Source organism: Euprymna scolopes, chromosome 7 (assembly GCF_053919585.1).
Source record: "Euprymna scolopes isolate OS-2025 chromosome 7, ASM5391958v1, whole genome shotgun sequence".
In the NCBI taxonomy this organism is placed as follows: Eukaryota; Metazoa; Mollusca; class Cephalopoda; order Sepiida; family Sepiolidae; genus Euprymna; species Euprymna scolopes.
Genome location: NC_136488.1, coordinates 152289058 through 152311408, shown reverse-complemented (window position 1 = coordinate 152311408; position 22351 = coordinate 152289058). Strand labels below are relative to the sequence as shown.

The 22351-nt window shown below is 32.5% G+C and overlaps 1 protein-coding gene across 1 annotated transcript; it reads left to right on the top strand.

The window, feature by feature from the left end:
* The first annotated feature begins 4167 nt into the window (after positions 1 to 4167).
* Positions 4168 to 20602, top strand: LOC145280060 (stromal cell-derived factor 2-like). The gene is made up of 6 exons (XM_080131749.1): positions 4168 to 4384; positions 10015 to 10127; positions 12165 to 12247; positions 15064 to 15203; positions 15826 to 15907; positions 20217 to 20602. The coding sequence occupies exons 1-6, from the start codon at positions 4318 to 4320 to the stop codon at positions 20392 to 20394; spliced, it is 663 nt and encodes a 220-aa protein (XP_079987875.1). The 5' UTR covers positions 4168 to 4317; the 3' UTR covers positions 20395 to 20602.
* The last annotated feature ends 1749 nt before the right edge of the window (positions 20603 to 22351 follow it).

Genomic DNA, 22351 nt, shown 5'->3' with positions numbered 1-22351 from the left:
CTGACACAGTTCAAAACTGGCTTCATAACCTAGTAGGTGATGCCCTTTTCTCTTCCCAGCAACCTTTTTCCCGCATAAGAGACATCGTGAGCCTATTTCTATCATTATTATCATGACAACTGTTTGTTTGAGCTTCAATCTATGGTCATCCCTTGCCAAACTTTCACAAAAAACACTCACATAGCTACAACCACTATCAACAATTTAATCTAAATCTAAATGCAAGTTTCATGAACAAAGCTTCTTTCCTAGAACTGCCAGCCTGTGGAACTCATGCTGGCCTGCTTTCCAGTTGACTACAGCATGGTCGTCTTCAAGTCTAATGTAAACAAGTTCTTGTTGAGCTGGCCTCTTAAATAATCAAATTATACCCGATTTCCACTTCTAATGACAAGTATGTTATTGTCCTGGTGACCCTTATCCTCAAGTAGCTTTGGGTCTTGATAAGTGATGACTCCTTTGAGTAAAAAAAAAAAAGAAAAGAAAGAAAAGTACTGCAGCCGGAACTAACTCCTATCCTTACAAAATTGTTCAATAATTGCTTAAAGGAGAAACGCTTTTCATATCCATGAAAAATTTTGTTAATCTGCCCCATATTTAAAAATCAGTCTTTTGCAACTCAATAGAGATCGACAATTACACTGTGCATCATGAGTAAGTTGTTAGAATCTTTGATATAAACCAACAAGTTGTTAATTACCTCAGCAAAGACAATCTACTTAGCAACAAACAATATGGATTTTGTCCTGCAAGATCAACAGCTAACGTGCAGGATTAGTGAATCTATTGACAGGGGTTTCATTTCTAGCATAATAACTCTTGATAGGATCGGCACACATTTCTGATCCATGAGCTTCTAGCTATGGAAAATCTGGAGATGTCTTCTCAAGTATCAAACTTTTTTCCTCTGATAGATTTATAAAGTTACTTGTTTATGGGTAGAAGTCTGAAGGACATAGAATCTACGCCAACATGCCTCTAGACGCAACCTGATCTTCATCAATGATTTTACAAACCATATTCTGAGATCATTCATTGAGGTCTATACAGATAACACAACTGTCTATAGCAGCACTTCAAAGAGTATTAATGATCAAAATCTTTCTGATTCACTTTCCTGGGGGTGGTGAAAGAATGGTTTCTTAAAGCTGAATTGAGAAAGCCCCATATCTTAATACATTCCTAATACATACTGACTTTTTTATGGAAATCGTTCCAGACAAGGCATGAAGTCACTTGACGTCATACACTAACTGATGATTATCGCAGAGGAAAAAAATGCTGACTGACATTAGTCTTGAAAAGATCAATGCTCTAGGTAGGAGGAAAACTGTCAGCAGTAAGAGAGTTCCATTAACCTGCAGTTCTTGGAAAGAAACTACTGGAATAGAAAACTGCATTACAATGAGGTATCAAAGCAGCAAATGGATGAAGGCTATTAGACCAAAAAGTTACATGAGCTGGAACAAAGGAAGCAGGGAATAGATCAGACAATTTTGAAGAACACATGCTATGTTACATTATTCTGTAGTTCTATTGTTTTTAACCGTGTTGTCTATTCATTTCATCAATCATATGCCAAACTGTTCGGCGAATGTATAACAGATGCGGTCAGTTTGGGGTATAATCAAAAAGTGACAATTTATTCTCTCCAAAATACTTTTACCGTATGCTAGAGACGAAGAGAGAGAGAGATAGATAGATAGATAGATAGAGAGAGAGAGAGAGAGAGAGAGAGAGAGAGAGAGAGAGAGAGAGAGAGAGAGAGGGAGGGAGGAAGGTGTTCAATGGTAGGTAGCTTGTTGACGACTGATGATACAGGTCGGCTTTCTCCACTGTCTTTTTTCTTCTCTCTGTCTTTTTTCGAATTCCACTCCCAATTTTCAATCAAATCCACATTCCAAATGATTGTTTACATTTTCGAAACTTGGTCAACTAAAGAATGTTTAATTCCAAGTTTTTGTACATTCTGCCCAATTGTTATGATTTTTGATGACATTTCTTGGTTTGAAGACTTGTCAACAATATTTGCGTGTGTGCACCCAGCTCTATATGTGTGTGTGCACTACCAGCAATAATTCCGGCGTTGCCCAGAATACTATTCAGCACTATAATACTATTTATAGAAAAGACTGAGACTAGCAGCATCATGTCTGTGTGTGTGTGTGAGAGAGAGAGAGGGAGAGAGAGAGAGAGGGTGCAGTGAAGAAGATAGAATGGCTTACCAACCAAATTGCAGATACGTTTCTTCACCTTGTCAAGAACCCTCAAATGGGACAGAAATTCACCCGTTAAAATATAACAGCAATACTTTCATTCCAGGTGTAAAATGGAAGTTTTACATTAAATCTGTTGCTATGGTCATTGGAAAAATGGTTGGATCATTCTACTGCTCCAGAAATAACCTAATTTCTGATATAATCCTCTACCTGTCTAAGAATCAAATGTCTTAAGATGGAGTACTCCTGCCATGTATAGGAATGTGTCATTCAAAGCAAGCTTTCTTTCCTTGACAGAGTACAAAGCCGTCTTCAGAACATAATGGAGGAGATGGCCATTTATCTTCTCTTTAGTCTTTTTCTCATAGAAGAATTTATACTAATCTTTCTCTACTCTATGATTATTCTCACAATAGATGCTCGACTGAGCTCTAATCATTGCCCCTTTTCCTTGTAAAACATTCACAGCAAAAAAAAGAAAGTAGAAGTGCTAGATATATTTTTAACTTAAAAAAAAGTAGAAGAGCTGCTAGATATATTTTTAACTTAAAAAAAAGTAGAAGAGGTGCTAGATATATTTTTAACTTAAAAAAAAAGTAGAAGAGGTGCTAGATATATTTTTAACTTAAAAAAAAAAGTAGAAGAGCTGCTAGATATATTTTTAACTTAAAAAAAGTAGAAGAGGTGCTAGATATATTTTTAACTTAAAAAAAAAAGTAGAAGAGGTGCTAGATATATTTTTAACTTAAAAAAAAGTAGAAGAGCTGCTAGATATATTTTTAACTTAAAAAAAGTAGAAGAGGTGCTAGATATATTTTTAACTTAAAAAAAAAAGTAGAAGAGGTGCTAGATATATTTTTAACTTAAAAAAAAAAAAAAAGACGGACACAATTATGTTCTGAAATGCGTTGGTTTAAAAAATGGTGGCCTCTTACTCTGACAATTTAAGTTAAAGTTCTATTATTTATTTTTATTCCTTGTTTGTCATACAGAATTGGTCGCACAACTGTTCCCATTAAAACCCAATAAAACCAGATAATTCGATAAATTCTACTTTTACTTGTAATTGTTTTACTACTGGAATCATTGTTTGTTTGTTTGTTTGTTTGTTTGTATTATTATTATTATTATTATTATTATTATTATAATTATAATAATAATAATAATAATAATAATAATAATAATAATAATAACTTCGCTATGACACGTAAGTACGTAATAATGTTTTCATCTTGAAATGCGTTGATTTAAAAGATTACCAACGTACACAAACAACCAGTAAGATTTAATCAGTTTAATCAAGGCATTAAACAAATGAAAATAGCGAAAAAAGGTTATATTGTATGTATCCGTTTTGAACTGAAGATCTCCGAAAAAAAATTTCACTTAATTTGATCGAGTATTTTTTTTTTTTTTTTTTTTTTTTTTACAGCAGAAAAACACGTTTTTATGACAGCACGTTGAAGGCAGGCATCTTGGATTATTTTCTTAATTTTTGTTTGGAGTTTAGAAACGCCACGGGGAGATAACTCCAGTTAAAGCGCCGACACTCCCTCCCGATCTTTAATACTAGCTTTTCTTCCTAAAAATCGAACCTTTTGCTCGGTATCATAACAAATTGTTTTTTCGCTGTAAAACAAAAACTACTTGATGAAGTTAAGTGAAATTTTTTTTCGGAGAACTTCATTCCATAACGGATACGTACAATTTAAACTTTTTTCGATATTTTCATTTTTTAATGTCTTGATTAAAGTACCGATTTTTCTTACTAGCTTGTGCCAGAGAAGAAGTGGATAAAAAGTTGGACAATAAAAAACAAGCAAACAAAAAACGAAAAACTGGCATGTCTAACCACATTAAATATATGTGATACAGCGAAATCGTTTTCTTTGCATGACTGCATGAATAGTACTTGTTTAAGGGGGGATAATTTATGACGAATAGAATTCTTCAAACTGTAGAAACAACGAAAAGACGCCGTCGTCTTAACTCGACGTGTCGACAAGAGGATCGACCTTACTTTATATTCTTTCTTGTCAAAAAGTGTGTGGGGAAAATATCCGCTTGTTTTGTGATATTGTTATTTATTGGAATCAGCATGCAGTCTTTCATTATTCCCTTTGCTTTTTTGACTCTCCTCAGTTTATCTAAAACTTTTGCAGAAAGTAAGTAATATTTAATGTTTATTATATTGTTTAGTATAAAAAAAGAAAAAGTAAGGCCATGGAGATGGCGTAACAAGCAACGAAACGAATCATATTTATTCATAAAGAAACCGATGGGATCTAGATTTTTAAGAAATAGGCATTCGGTAAGACGTACGCATACGCGAATGTTGCCTTACGAAAATATATATAGCAATTAAGCTGCACAGTTTTATCCTCGTAGGGAATCGCCAGGCTAAAATTTTAGATGAAACGCAGAAGACTGCACAGTGCACAGCTTAATTGCCATTTATAAGATTTGTTATTGGCGTTGGGTTTGTATTACTGTACACATAGATTCGAAAAAGTTGTCAAAAAACAAATATATAACAAATAAATGTTATCAAAGGCAAGATAAGTTACTTTTCTACCAAACTGGATATATTTTTCGTGTTTTTATTCAATGTAACATGTTTATTCAGCTCGAAAAACATACAGTGTTTACCGATGTATTCGAAAATTCAAGATGGCGTCTTATTCTCTCTTTAACACGGTAAGTGTGGGAAAAGATGTTATAAATAAAAAACCCGATAAAATACTGTTAAAAACTCGCTCAATATATGTTACCGTGACATAGGTTGACATATATTCGGCGGGTTTTTAATAGTATTTTGTATAGTTTTTTTTATTTATAACACCTTTTTCCATACTTACGGTGTTAAAGAGGGTGTGAGACAGTGAGACACCATCTTTTTTTTTCGAATACATCGGTAAACACTATGTTTTTCGAGCTGAATAAATATGTTACATTGAATAAAAACACAAAAAATATATCCAGTTTGGCAGAAAAGTAACTTCTTGCCTTTGATAACATTTGTTATATATTTGTTTTTTTGACAACTTTTTCGAATCTGTGTACAGTAATACAAACCCATAAGGGGTTACCTAACGCAAGAAAATTTACTATCTACTTGTATAATTTTCACATGTTTATTAATTGGTTGAAAGTGCACTGGGGGTGGGGCCACTCGAAGACGGTCAGTGACCCACTGCACTGCACTTCTGCAGTTCTGCACTAGTTGTCCAACCTGCAAATGGTGTTTATTCTAAATGCCGTTCTTAACATGGGGAGGTTGGGGGGGTGTCTTATTCCGAAAGGTATTTTCTTATGGTGCTGATACAGCACTTATTGATCCGCGCTATTTTTTAAATAGTATTTTCAAGTTTAATTAAAGTTTTATGATGTCTTTTTTCTTTTTTTTTTTTTTTAGTTGTGAAGTTAAAGTACAGAATAGCTACAAAACACCCTCCCCATGTTAAGAATGACTTTCTAAATAACGTTATTATCTCAGCACGGATCAATTCAATGAGTGAAAGTGACTAGTAGTACCCTTTCCTTTCACCACTAATTGTAAGGTTTATTATTTAATTAGCCAAGTAAGTGTAGTTTCCAACATGGCCACCATTGGGGGGGGGGGTGATTGCTAATTTCAGGCTTAAAAGATATTTGGTATTAGTGCAGAGAGTGATCCGGACGTAAATAATAAATAACGTTATTATTTAAAAAGCCATTCTTAACATGGGGAGGGTGTTTTGCACCTATTCTATACTTCAACCTTACAATTGAATAAAAAAAAACATATAAACTTTAATTAAACTTGGAAATATGATTTAAAAAATAGCGCGGATCATTCTCTGCACTAGCACCAGATATTTTTATAAACTGTATTTATTTTGTTAATTTTGCAGATAAAACGTTTGGTAATTTGGTGCTTCTATATTATAATAACGAAAAAAATATCGAATTTAATGGTCCCTACGTAATTGTCATGTCGCAAATAGTAACATACCCCAAAATTACGAAAACAATAAGGTAGAAAAATAATCACTCATAGAAAACAGTACTAATAAGGATAAGATTACATACTGGGGCAAACATATTTTGGTCACGTGATTTAAGCAAAAGGGGAAGTAACTCAGTTGAAAGAATTTATTCAGAAAATAAAACCATATCACATACATCATTTGTGAATTTTTTTAAATGAACTTTTTTAACTGTTTGAATTTTTAATTTTTTTTGATAAAAAAAATAACTGATTGAATTTGTGAAAAATATCTCTTTTTGACTTGCAATTTCTGCTGCTCATTTGGCTGGATAATTAGTCATGATCAAGCGGATCAGAAAGTCATTCTTAATAAGAGGAAAGGGGGGACTTTCACGTCATCTGAGAGGAAGATGGTCATTAATCAAAAGGGACCATATCTAACTTGTTTGCCATCCTTGTTCCATTTTAATGTGACCAGTTCAACAAACTAATCTTCTGCACACATCTTCCTATACTAACCAGATTTAATCTTCCTCTGAGGTCCTCAGATCTAATCCTGTCTTTAAAACTTACATTACACATTGTTCATAATATTTGCATATCATTTCTCTCCATGCAACACATATCCTCGTTGACTCGGTTTCATTTTTATACATCTGCACACACATGCCTGATAAACTCTTCTGTTGCTCTGCTGGTTAGTAATGGGAAAATTTCCCTGAACTTACTATATGCATTCTTAAATCTTACAATCCTACTAGCACAAGCTCCTTCTGGTGCTCCATTAGTATCACCAAGGTAACAAAACTTCTGGATAGCATCAATAATTTCGGCATCCCCAATATACAAGGTGCCTTGAGTAGGTTTCCAGACTTTTTTTTTTCGTACACACATGAAACTCTAGTTCCCTTCAAAGTAATCTCCTCCAGCTGCAATGCACTTCTTATACCATTCCAACAACTTTTGGAAAGCCCCATGGCAGTCCTCTTGTAAGATTCATAAAAATAAAAATAATATTCAATACCATTCGGTACAGTTTCGACAATGGAAGACCAGATAAGAACATAAACTTGGATTTATAAGACCATAAAATCTAACCTTCGGGGTCCATGGTGCAGTAGATAGAAGCGTTAAGTCTCTACGGTTCCAGTTGAGCATTGTCTAAAGATAGTGATTTCAATCCTACCTAAAGCAGGCCAGAGGATTAGTTGGCCAAAAACATGATGAGACAACAACAACTATGGAAGGCAGTAATTACTCGGGATACAGTTACAAGACTCGGCATTCCTATCCCATCACGGTTTACCACCTAAAGAAGGCCAGAGGATTAGTTGGCTGAAACGTGGTGAAACAACAACTATGAAGATGAAGATAACAGTCCGCAAAAAAATTAATACACTAATTATAAAGCCTTGCACTTCATGTTGTCTTCATTCAACCTCCACATGTTTCTCCTAAGGATAAACTTTTTCTCTACTTTTATAAGCTTTTCCTGAGTTTGACAAAGATTCCAGAGTTCAACAAGATACACCCAAATAAGGTCAGAGGTTACATCAGCTGAAATGTTTTGAAAATACACTTTAAATGAGAACAGTAGTCCAGAGAATCTAAATAATACGAATAAAATAAAAAATATTTAAATAAAATAAGTACGTATTAGATACGTTTGAAGCCAAAACAACGCATTATTATAAAATAAACAGATATTTATTTTGTTTGAAATTTATATTGAAATTTATAAATATATTTCGAAGTAAAACTTCATCTTCAGTATGTCTTTCTTTTTTTTTTTTTTTGCCATGTTGTTGTTGGAGCATGGAATCAGTAGAAGTCCGTTTGTTGTTTCTGCATTAGTCTTTTGCAATGTTGGAATGGTGCGTTGGTCACGTGGAATTCACATTAGAGTTTATGTTCCTTGAATATTTGTAATAATGCATTGTTTTGGCTTCAAACGTATCTAATATGTATTTAGTTTATTCAAACTCAACCAGCGCTTCTTTTCAAGGAACATAAACCCTAACGAAAAAATATTTAGTTTATGCTTAGTCATAATTTCTTCATTTCACATCACTCAAGATCTTTGTTTTGTTTTGTTTTTTTTGTTTTTTTTACTTCCGCTGTGTCTAGTTCTAGTTTGACAAGATACATGTGAATAAGGTCGGAGGTAACATTGACTGAAACATTGTGAATCTAACATCTCAAGATGAGAACAGTAGTTCGAGTGATCCAAATAATACGAATAAACAAATGTTTAGTTTATGCTGAGTCAATTTCTTCTTTACACATCACTGTCTTTTTTTCCTTACAAAAATTAATGAATACGTTAACAAATATTGTGCTATCTATAATATAAATCTCACCAGTCTGTTTAAATGTATGTATGTTTGTATGTCTTGCAAAATGTATGTATGTTTGTATATCTCGCAAAATGTATGTATGTTTGTATGTCTCGCGACGGATTTTTTGTGATAGTATTTTCAAGTCAACTTCAATTTTTTATGGTATTTTTTGTATATTATATTGTTAGATGAAAGTACAAAATAGTAAGAAAGACACGCCTCCCCATTGCCATGTTAAGAATGGCTTTCAAAATAACAGTTCAGCATGATACCGTAGATGCACAAGTATCATTTTTTTTTTTTTTTTCAATAATGTGTTGTGTTCGTTTTTCATTTGGAAAAAGGTAATCAAGTTGGAACAGTATTGTTACGTTTAAAGAAATATTTAAACTAAAATAAAGTATATGTTTAGTTATCTATAATATAAATCTCACCTGTCTGTTTAAATGTATGGTTGCATGTCTGCCTAAAACTTTCGACAGAGGCGACGGATTTTCACAAGATTGGTATCATTTTGAAGCTTGACCCTTCGAACAACAAATATCGAAAAATTGGCCTCAACTGGACACTTTTTTACAGGGAGGGATCACTTTTTTTTACTGATATTTTCAAAAGTCATCGCCTCTTTTCGATTGACAAGCCGTAATTTAAACTTATGTCACTTCTAGTTTGGCAATGAGTGCAACAGCTAACACTTCATGTTTTTTTTTTTTTTCACTTTTTCTCCTTCGTGGTACGGGTTCAAGCCTGCCTGCCTACTTCCACTTTGTTTTTTTGTGCGCTTGCAATTTTCCTTTTCTTTTTCTTGATCGACCAACACCCTTACACACATCTCCACTTTCTTTTCCGCCTTCATGTTATGAATTTGAGCCTGCCTGCCTACTACATTTTTTTTTTTTTTTTTTTCAACACACACCTCCAAACACCTGGGCAACACTGGGTACTCAGGCTAGTTTAAATATATAGGAGAAAAAGTCTTAGGGAAACAAACGTTGATTAACCCAGCTTTAATATAATAACAAAAACGTGATATGAGAATAAAAAATGGACTGAAAACCTGGGTGTGCCAAGTTCAAATCCAGTTCGTTCCACAGAAATACTTTTATTAAAACCCGCAATTGTCTAATATCCTGGGGAGGAGGTAAATAAATAAAATACTAAACACAGCGAAGGTAAAATTGTTTTGAAAATTTTAATTCCCCAAAATGAATAAAATAAAAATGTGTTTGAAGCTGATTGAAAAACATCTGTTTATACATCAGGTCATTAAAGAAATATGTAGGTATCATAACATTTGAAACGATCTTCATGAGAGAAGACAAACATTAAATGTTGTATTGTAGAGACAGTAAAAATAGAAACGTTTATGCTTATTAGCTATAAACCTAATAAGTATGAATATTGTTATTTCTTTGTCAAATTAAATAAATTTTGCAATTATTATTTTGCCCGATAAAATCTTATGTATTTTTTTATTTTTTAATAGAATTTGATTATGAACTCGTCACTTGTGGAACAGTCTTAAAACTTCAAAATCATTTTCATAATGTACGACTCCACTCACATGACATCAAATATGGCTCTGGCAGTGGACAGCAAGTAAGTAATATGATATATTTGGGTCAGATTTTTTGATAGATGATTTTTATCTGAGCATGCATTTTCCTTTATTTTATGTGATGAGACTTTTAAGGCAACATTAGATCTTAACATGAAATTGACAGGACTGTTTTTTAATTGGTACAAAATATTTACAATTAAATCTGCTTTTAAAATTAATTTCCTTTGTTTTATAAGTAGATAAGCCTTAGATAAAATTTGATTAATAAAAAAAAAATAAGGTTCTTGTCCAGAATTCTCCCATATCAAAAAAATAAAGATGATGCACGTACCCATGACAAAATAAAAAGAAAATATTTTCTTTGTGTGGTGAAAAAGTTGTTGAAATTTTAACAATTTAATGATACATTTCATCTCATTTGGTTTTGTTTTAATATGAGGATTTAAAATTTTTATTATGATTTTGACTTTAAAAAAGTTCAAGACACCCAAATACTTGAATGCAATAAAAAAAAATATACTGCTTTGATGAAAACTGTGGAAATAGAGATTATATCACTTAAGTTATAGGTTTAAAGATGTTTTGCTTTTGTGGAGTTTTAAGGCTGCATTAGAAGGTCTTAACATGATCAAAATTTGACAAAATAGTATAATTACAATCTACAATATTATGATCTTATCACTTCACTAGTTGAGTTACACAGACCCAGGGATCTTTTAGATCTTCAAAACCTCGTAAATGAAAGACAAAAATTGGGTCATTGTTAGTACAGAACAAGAAAATACAAGAGAAAATCTCTTGTGGGAACAACTTCAATAAATGATGAAAATAGTAGAATGACCAGTTGCGCAGGACAGAAGAATATGAAAGACAAATACAACCATACAACAAATACGACCATTTGAATTTTTGCAATTGTATTTTTCTCACAATCGAAACTGTCATCAGTTATTGCCTTTTGAAATAACACATTTGCATAACAAGAAGTATTACTAGAATATCTTGACTATTTGTTTACATCCAAGCATTTCAGGGTTTGTGACAACTTTGTTCATTTTTGAAAAGTTACCGTCCCTCTATCACCATAAACACAACACACAACATGGTAACGTTTTACTCATCAGCTTCACTACAATAATTCACTTCACTACGATAATTTTGTGTAAGAAAAAAAAATTTCAAGTGTGTATGTGTGTGATCATATTGAATTATTTATTAATTATAATCTAACCTTGAATTTTTTTATTGTTAATCTCTTTCATAAAATAAATGTCAGCAAAAATGATTAGAAACATTCAAATATTTTCATATAATCTTTTGATATAATTGTTGATGACATTTCATCTTTTAAAATTTCAATAGAAAATATTTCTTTTTTTAAATTGTTGATAATGAACTTACATCTTTTCTGTGAAAATTATAGCTTTCATTTTTCTATTTTTGTTCCTTTTCTTCTCCTCCTCCTCTCTTCCTCCCTTGTTTCCTCTTCCTCTTCCTTTCCTCCTCCTCTATTTACCCTTTTGGCAAGGCCACAGCTTGACTCACTGACTGTAACTCCATGATTAGTGGCAAAGTCCCTCCTCTCCAAAATGGGGCCACCTATAGGCCGTGGGTGGCAACTCATGATGCCTTAAGATAGTGACTGAGCAGACCTTGGACTAGTTGCATAAGTGATCACATAACTTGGCTGGACAGAAAGTCGGACAGGCTCAATCCAATCGATTGGTTGGTCACGTCATGCCCTCATATGTAATAACTTCATTCCTGGCTGTATTATTTAATCTAATTCTTTAAAAAACCAAAACCTTTTTGTTTTCTTCCAAAATAAATACTAGAAGCTGGTAATGTTTTTTAAAAGCCATGTTTTCTAAGAATATAAAATAATTATCCTACTTATAAGATTATATTTGACAACTTTATTTGGCATTAAATAACTCATAGATGGTTGATACGCCATAAATCAAACCAAACTATCCTCCTCCATCTTTATTCTTCTGTTTTCTCCTCCTACCCTTGCATTTAATGTATAAATTAATGGTTGAATGTTTTCTTTATTTTTCTTATTTTCAATCCAGTCAGTGACTGCTGTGGAGTCATCTGATGATCATAATAGTTATTGGCAAGTGCGACCCAAACCTGGAACCACATGTTTTCGAGGGTAATTATACAAAATGCTCATGTTTTCTTCAATATATATATATATATATATATATATATATGATTAAAATAGGATAAAAAATCCAACACACACACATATATATATATATATATATATACAAACACACACTTTTTATTTGTCTTACATTGCACATTCATGGGTATGTTTCGATCAGCCAGTTACAAGTAACTTGAGACCTCTTCAGACAATATTGCTTATACAAAAGTGAAGTCCGTAATGAAAATTTTGCAGGATTACCAATGGCAAGTGTTCGTCTGAGTTCCAATCTCTGGTCCCCCCCCCTCGCCAATCTTTCACGATAAACACCTGTCTAGCTGAAACCACTGTCAATAATTTTCTCCACTCTTTATCTGTGCCTAAATCAAAACATAGATTCCATGAACAAAGCTTCTTTCTTAGAATTGCACGTCTGTAGAACTCTCTACCGCTTGCCTGTTTCCCACCTAACTACAACTTGGATGTCTTCAAGCCCAACATAAACAAATTCCTGATGAACCGCCCCCTTAAGTAATGACACTTTATCAAATCTCCAATACTAACAAATACTACAACACTATCCCATTGATGCAATAACCCTTATCCCCGAGTGGCTTCTGGGCCTTGATAAATGGTGACCTCCATGTAAAAAAAAAAAATAATAAAACACAGGATAATCAGGAGAAAGGAAATTCCTGTAAAATTTTCATTACGAACTTTGCTTTTGTATAAGCAATGTCACTTGAAGAGGTCTCGAGTTACTTGTAACTGGCTGACTGAAACATACTCGTGAATGTGTAGCGGTATATAAATGTTTATGTAAAACAAATCAAATGCATATCTTGCCCTACTTTGATATTGAGCACTCTTGCATTAACCTCGTTAAAACTTCATTGGTTGGTTCAGCTCTGGAAAATATTAACCTAGAATTGTGTGTGTGTGTGTGTGTGTATGTATATATATATATGTATATATATTCAAATGAGATCAATGTTTTATTTTAGACATTGATTTTTGGATAATTTGAATGGAGGGTAATTTTAGAAATTGCATGATTTATTCCAAACAATTCACAAAAATTGATGAGTAACAATGTTAATTCGTTTTTTAATGATAAAAAAAGAAAAGTGTCGATTCTCATATCTAATTATTAAATATAAGAAATCGAAATCTATTAAAAATATTGGATGACTTAGTGTCAGACAAAGATGATCTGAATGTTTTGGAGAAAAATCAAGATAACAAACGGCTGATTCTAAAGATGAGTAACATGTTGGGCAAATCCTATAACAATTTGGATGCGTAAGGCTTCAATGATTTTAATTATATGAAACTAGAAGAAATAGAACAGTTTGGCATCATTTTTGTGTCTCTTTATGAAAATTAAAATCGATATATAATGATACTAAACCTTATATCTAGATTTCTCAATTCAATTTTGATAATTCTGGAAAATGTCTAAAATTTAAGTCTTAAGGTGTCTTAAGAAATTGAAATTAAGAGAACCTTGCTTAATTGATGACTTATGGATCAAATTTAATGCAAATCTGAAATATTTGAATTTTCAAATGGGAAGTTGTGTCTATATCATGGCCCACTCAAAAACCATAAAAAACCCATCAAAATATTAAAAAAAAAAAAAAAAAATTGGGGAATGTCAATATGTCTAACACCAATTGTTAAAATTTCACAAATCAGACACATCTGCATTTTCACAAAAAGTTTCTACCCTCATTTTTTTCACCTTTGCATAAAACTGACGCCTGTTTTTTCAATTAATCGTTTTCAATTATTGATTTGGTTTGAAAATGAAACTATCTTCTAATCAAAATGATTTTATATGCTAGATAAAGGATTATTTTGACATTTTGCCTTTTGTTTCTATGTGATTTTTTTATAACATTAAAATGCCCGTTGCATTAATAATTTTCAAATTTCTGTTTTAAGGGGTCATGTTCTCGCTCGCATTATGAAATTTCATTCTAGGAGCAATGTTTTTTTTAAGACTATAAAATGCTTATCTTACCTATAGGATTTAACTTTATTAGACACGAGCAAAGATACCTGCACTTAGCGTAGGACTTAGTTGAACGCTCTCATACCCACAAAGTGGGTACCCAAGCATACAGCAAAGTCCTAATCTTAACCTTTGACATTCACCTTGAAAATCCCTAGGTCGGAGACCATCATCATGTCAAGTTTGGTGATGATTGGTCTAGTGGTGCGGGCTGTAGAAGAGTATATATACATAGCCTATGACTTCGACCTTGAAAAATAGTCTGCCACCATCCATAAATGGGGGACTATCATCATGCCAAGTTTGGTCATGATCAGTTCAATGGTGTAGGCTTAGGAGAGTTGTCCACACACACACATGAACGCTATGACTTTGTCTCTATAGATTAATAACTTGGTGGTTGATGTGCCGTAAAACAAATCAAACCAAAATTCATAATGAGCAGTTCATTAATTTAGGAGTGAATCCTGTACATACAAATATATAAAAAAATACAGATAACCTAACTTTATATCAGTAGAGAATTTATACTGTTTTGAAGCCATCCTCTTAACTGTTTTATTTGTACTCTCCACTCCATCTTGTTGATGTGAGATTCCACCATATTAATTCAAATGAATAGTGGCAAAATGTAATAAAAAATCTACCTCATTATAAAAGTAATTAATACTAACATTTCAATCAGATTTTTGGTAATTTAAAAAAAAATATGAAAGTTAAATATTTCAAATTACTTACCTTTTTAATTCAATTTGTAAGTTCCCTAAAACAAAACTGATCACCGTATTTCTCTGTCATGCAGAACGCCTGTAAAATGTGACCAGACAATTCAGCTGATGCATTTAGCGACAAGAAAGAATCTCCATGGACATCATTTTCGGTCTCCCTTGTCAAATAATTTGGAAGTCAGTGCATTTGGTGAAAATGGCGTTGGTGATGCAGGTAATTATTCTTTCATGAGTTTTTGATTTTTATCTGTTTTTTTTTTTTTTTTTTTTTTAATCTTTTTATTTTCTAGTTCAGTCCTTTTACTCACCTCCAATTCATAATTTTGCTTATTGGCAACATAGAAATAGATTATCTTCTAAAATGTAAAAAGAAAATGAAATGGAGGCTGCATTTATTAAAAAAAATGTATACCTTGCTATTAAGTGGGCATTTTTAAACATGCCCCGTTTCGTTTAAAAAAAAAAAAAAAAAACTTAGACAATGTTCAGTTTGCTAGTGTGCATTCATTTTGAAAACTGACATAGTAAATATTCTAATATATTTTAAATCTTATTTTTAAAAGTTGACATCTCTACCTACGCATATATAACCTGTTTCAAACTAAAAAAAAAAGTTTATTTTAAGTAAAAGTATTTGTTGGATTTTGCTTTCAAATTATATACACAAGTAGGAGTTTGTAAGTTTAGTTTTTATTATTCTTTTTTCTTAAAAAAAAAACACACATGATTCTTGACATAGACTCCTTCACTTCAGATGTGAGGAGTCTGCTGAAAGAACCCCACTCTCTACCTTTTTATAGATAAAAGGAATGTATATTTATTTTTCTCAATTTTAGGTGATGACTGGACTGTCATTTGCAGCACTGGAAACTGGTCACGTACCGAGTCAATCCGTCTTAAGAATGTAGTGACAGGAAAGTAAGTAATTCTGAAACTTTTTAGTTAATCAGAAAAGCTTCTTGACTATTTTTTTATTGATTTTTTTTTTTTTTTGTTATGTTTCTCTTAATTCATGTTTAGTGATTTCATAACTTTTTTTTTTTTTTTTTTTTTTTACACTAATACTTGCCTCATCAAATTATTTAACAGTTATGATAATTATCAAATATCCAATTATCCATGTGTCCAGGCATACAAACATTCTGTATAATCTGGGGGGGGGGGAGCTCCTAAGAGTACCCTTTTTTGCCTTGACAGGGTACAAAAATACCTGCATTATTTAGTGAGCGATGACCATTTTACCTTTCTATTTCCTCTTTCCTACAGAAGAACATTATGAGCCTACCTCTGCTCTTTCGTTACTTTCATGATAGGTGCTCGTCTGAGCTCCAATCTAACATCCATCCCTGTAAAACGTTTGTAGCAACTGCAAACAACTTCCCTTAGACCCTAATGGTGCCTAGAACTAACGAGAATATCATGGGTAGGGTTTCTTTCCCAGAACTGTCCATCTGTTGAATAAATTATCATGTGTTTGCTTCCCGACTGACACCTGGTCGTCTTCAAATCAAATGTCTATTGAACTGTTTTCTACTCATGTTCCACCATAACTGATCATGTCTCATCATCTATCCAACACTCAACATTTAACCTTGCATAGTCTCTTGGCCTCGTTAAGTGGTGACTTTAAAGTAAAAAAATTAAATATCAGAACAAAATAGATCCAGCCTTTCTTATTTATTAGATGCATTTTCAGTTAGTTGGTCTGTCATGTTATAAATAATTTTTCATTAAACAGTTTGATTGAATCAACACATTTTAAAATCTGTTGTTTATTTTCATTTTTTTTTTCTTTATATAAAAAAATGTTTAATATATACCAAAATGTTGGCACATTTTCGGAAAGATGGTCTTGCTTACATTATTATTTTATTTTTGAACAAGAAATATTTTTTTTTAACTATTTGTCTCTTACTCTTATATCTGTGGAAACAAAGAACAATGTCGGAAAGCATTAAATTATTTCATTAAAAAAAATGTCAGAATTGTTTGAATAAACGATGGCTAGAATCATATTTTCAAGTTAACTCATATAGCAGATTTGTTAGTTCAGATGTCTTATCATCTGAACTAATTGGTCATGGTTGCTAAAGATGTGGTGTCTAAATTTCAAATTTTGGGCTGGATAGGCTTGCTATGTCTAGCCTCATTGTTATATTCTGATTTGTTTATTTTTATTTTACTATTTTTTTTTATTTTTTTATTTTTTTTTTTTTTTCAAATTTCCATCCATGTCTACTGAGAATTGAAACTTGAGGACCTAGTATTTATGTACTTTGAGCTACTTAGTCTGGTCTGAGACAGGAGAGTACATATCTGACTCTATGTAAACAATTTTGGACCACTTCCTGTCTCTTGTTTAGTAGGTTATCATTAGATACTATTATATAATACCATCTCTGCACCCTAGAATTATATCTTTTGAATTAACTAGGTTTACATTTCCTGTTCTACCTATGGATCATTTCAATTTGTATTTCATGTTACTGCTACATAATTCCATTACCTTCTTTGCCAGAATAGTTGATTTCCTGTTAGAATTATTGTTAGGTACCTGAAATGATGATATATAGTTTCTGAATCTATCATTGAACCTGTAATCTGTGGACCTATGTAATTTCTAGTTCTTTCACTGACATCACATTCGTACATGACGTTTGAAATTAAACATTTACCTTCTAAAGGGAAATCATTAGTGTTTCTACAATTACATAATAGTTCTTTATCATTATTTTGGGTTAATTACCTTATTTATTTTTGCATTATTAGAACCAAACATAATTGTAGTTAAATTAATGGAGGTTGAAAAATTTCGCTGTGTTTTTGCTGATAAATTTACATGTGTTAGTATTTGGAGGGAAGTTAGTCTTAGTAAAAAAGAGTTGTCTCCCTCAGAACGATCACAAATTGTAAAACAACATCTTTTAGACATGGTAGGCAACAATAGAGTGTACAGATGCTATCACAACCAAGATATAATCTGCATGGGAAAAGTTCAGAGAGCTCATTCCCATACTGACCAACACAGTCATATCCCTGATCCTGTGGACAGGTGTTTGATACCATTGTCAGATGGATCTGCTCGTCAAAAATTCTGGGAAAGAGGCACATGGCCGATCTGAGAAAACATCTTGGCATTTCCTCTTTGGAAGTTATCCTGAGACGTGAAAGATTAAGATGGTTTGGGTATGTGAAGAGAATGGCTTACAACCTTTGGCAACACAGAATGTTGTCCTTAACGGTAACATGACAAGTTGTTCAACTCCAGCAGCTGGGCATAGATGTTAAACTGTTCAGTAGTAGCATACAATCTATAATAATTATTAGTTTTAAATAGTTTAAAATAAACTAGGGCTTTTTGTATTCATTTTTTTTTTTTGTAACTTAACCTAAACCACACCGAGTCGTAGAAATTTTCAGGTTGGTATCTGGGGGCGCATTTAACTCACTGTAGGAGATGCACCTCCGGATCAAGACGGAAAGCAATGGGAAACTATAATCTTTTAAAGAACTTTCTAGTTTTTCTGATGAAGGAAATATTCAATGTTGACATACAAATATTAATTGTTCTCCGTGAACAAAACAGATTTGTAAAAGTTTTTATTTTCGAACAAAAAAAAATTGGTAAGATGAATGAAACCTTGGACTTTGGCATAAAGCAAAATTGTTGTTCACACACACACACACACAAGTTAATTTTAAATTGATGTTTATATAGCTATTTATAAATAGAAAAGAAAAAGGAACACGCTCCCATTTATGGAACGAGGTCAAAATAATTGACAGATGCAAGATGGAGAATTAGACGACTTAAAGAAGCAGCACAAATGCTAAAAAAAAAAATTACTAAAAAGACCAAGCATAGATATCAGCAGTATATGGAAACCTCTAATTATATATCTATAAAAGTGAAAATGTCTGTCTGTGTACATTTCCCTACCAAATAACAATGTCAATTTTTGGTCTATAGATTTGAGATTTGACATAAAGAGTATTGAGATTTGGGAAAATCTTAATTGGTTTTCGACAAGAAATTTGGCTGACCCCTTGACAGTTCAACGATTTGACCTTTGAAAACTCTACCAAACTCCTTTGCCAATTTTGAAATTTGAAATGTGGGTTACTTAGACATGGATCAAACTTTTTAATTTGATTTGAGCCCCCAAAAATAAATGTTAACAGTTCAAAATTGGGACAAAGTTTAAAAAAAAATTGACCTCTGCGGTCTCTACCAAATTACTCAGCCAATTTCAGGTCTAAATATTCAAAATTTTACATAAAGGGTATTCAGAGATAGGGCAAGCTTTTTAATTGGTTTGGGTCGAATTTGAGCTGCCAAGGGGTCAAAGTTCAAAGAATTTGATTTTTGAGGTGTCTAGCAAACTACGCAGCCAATTTTGGGTTTAAACATTTGAAATTTATACATAACGGGTATTCAGACATGCGGCAAGCATTTTAATAAAGTTTTGGGGCGAAAATTTGGCTGCCAAAAGGTCAAAGTTGAAAGAGTTGACCTTTGCAGATTCTACCAAATTCCTCTGAAAATTTTAGGTGTAAAGACTTGAAATTTTAGATGTAGGTAACATGGACATGGAAAAAAACATTTTATTTTGATTTGAGAGCAAAATAATAAATATTAAGGTAAAAATTGTGGTCAAAGTTTTAGAAAATTGACCTCTGCGGTCTCTACGAAATTACTCAGACAAATTTTGGTCTAAACATTTGAAATCTTACATAAAGTGTATTCACACGTAGGGTAAGTTATGAACAGTACATAGGGCCCAAGCAAAACCAGGCTAAACTGCTAGTTATAAAGAAAAACAAAAATTGTGCGACCCCCCCCCCTCCGTAAAAGTAAAAGGGGGATAATCCCCTGCTCATTCTTTGTTAGGGGTATCTCTCTTTGTCAATTAAATTTTTTCACACATTTGATTTTGATCACACGGCGAAAAAAAAAAAAAAACGACTCTAAGAATACAAAACCATCTTGGGAGCTAGTAACTTTTCTCCTTTCTTTTTCAAGATGGTAACCAACATGTCTGATGAGGGTCGAAGGCTGCATTGACTGAAACGTTGCACAAATAACATTCAAAATTCAAACAATAGTTCGATCAAAACAAGTAATACATACACGGAATTGATTATTTACTTTGTTAATCGATTCAATTTTACTGATTTACTTTTTAGCTAGAAACTTGCAGCTAAAATATGCATTTTTTTTCTGCAGTTTTCTTCATGTAAATGGAGAAGTGTATGGCCGTCCGATCCAGGGTCAACGAGAAGTCAGTGGACACCCTACCCCGAACGAGAAAAACTACTGGAAAGCTGCTGAAGGTATCTACGTGAAGCCAGCCCCTAAACCTAACAGTGATGCATCTGAGCGTAGTCCTCATGATGAATTTTAAAGAAAACCCTCTGTGACATTCCACACAGCTTTCATGAGATCTTCGGGTTTTCTCTCGCTTGATTTTTATCTCCAAGTTTATTGAAGATCCATCTAACATCTACATTGACAGAATTGGTGGATTCTGCTCCAATTCATTTCCTCATTGGATCACAATTCCTTTATTTAAATTACCTTAAATTTAAATAAAGTCCATTGGATTTCTCACATTTAAATGTTTCATTTATTTTATTCTCTGCCTAACCCAACTTCAAAGCAATGGAAATTACGCAATATATTTCATAGAAGTATTTATTTCTAAAAACCAGACTTTTATAATTACAGATGTCCAAGATAGTATTTAACTTTTACTCCTAAACAATAAACCATGATTCTAAACCAATAACAATGAGGATATAGATAAAGAATATAAGTAAAATATATAAGGTAAATAAGTGACAATGTTTTTAGATAGAAAAATTAAAGTATCAAAGAAACCAGCAGAAGATGGAACAAAAAGAAAAACAGTGTCAAAATGAAGAGTGATAAACAATAGGACATTAATGGTATATATATATATATGCCATCATCACGTCTTTTTTTTATGTTACACTGAACAAAACTAAGTTTAAAAGATTATAAATACTTGTGGCCAATAATTGACTTAATAGTCTTAAACATTTTTTTTTTTTTTTTTAATTTTTTTTTTAATTTTTTGGGGGGTCCTTTCAGCTGAGGTTTTTTAATTTGTGCATTCATTTTTTTTTTTTTTTTTTTTTTTTTGTAGACTATTATCCTCATCTTCATTATTGCTGTTTCACCACATATTGGCCAACTCATCCTCTGGCCTTCTTTAGGTGATTAATTGCGACGGAATAGGAATGCTGAGTTTTGTAACTTATTCCTAATAATTACTGCCTTCCATAGTTGTCTCACCACATTTTGGCCAACTAATCCACTGGTTTGCTTTGGGTAGGATTGAAATCGCTATCTTCAAACAATGCTCACCTGTCCGTGGTGCAGTGGGTAAAGGTGTTGAATCTACAGTTCCAGGTGAGCATTATCTGAAGATAGTGGTTTCAATCCTACCCAAGCAGACCAGAGGATTAGTTGGCCAAATCGCGTTAAGACAACAACTCAACAACTATAGAAGGCAGTAATTACGGAGGATAAGTAACAAGACTCAACATTCCTATCCAATCACGGTTAACCACCTGAAGAAGGTCAGAGGATGAGTTGGTTGAAGCATAGTGAAACAACAACTATGAAGATGAGGATGACAGTCCGCAAAAAGAATAAATACACAAGTCCCAAACTTCTTAAAAAAATTTTCCTTAAAATAAAAATCTAAAAATGAAAGTTTGCCATTTTGGTTTTTAACTTTCTGATGTAAAAGATTTTGTATTTTGTGTGCGTATGAGTGAGTGAATCTGATTTACAATAAAAAAAATAAAATGAAAAAAACTAATTTTTTATATATGATTTGCTTTTCAATGTTTTTTTTTTTTTTTTTATCCTTTATATTTTCTCAAGGTTGTATAATTTTCAAGGTCAATAATAACATAGCACATATAGAGATGCTTATAAGAAGTTTAATACAGTAGGCAAAGAAGATTAATGGAAAAAGGGCCAGATCAAATTGGTGAAATATTGATTTTAAACAGGAGTGACCAATACCCTTATACATCATTTTTTTTTTCCTCCAGTTGTAATTATTTTAAAGTGTAAGTCATGTAAGAATATTTACTGTTTATTTAACATATCTGTTAAAATAGATGTGGACGATAACTGATCCACCGCCTTCCTTAACCAACACAGTTAAGTAATTGCATCTTTTTTTGATATCTGCAAAATAAATAATCCTGATTGCCTCTGGTCAGTAGCTAAACACCCCCTCAATTTGTCACACAGTATCGGCTACAGGGAAGAACAGAAGTTGCCCTAAAGAAAACAACACTGCAGCTTTATTTTAAAACTTT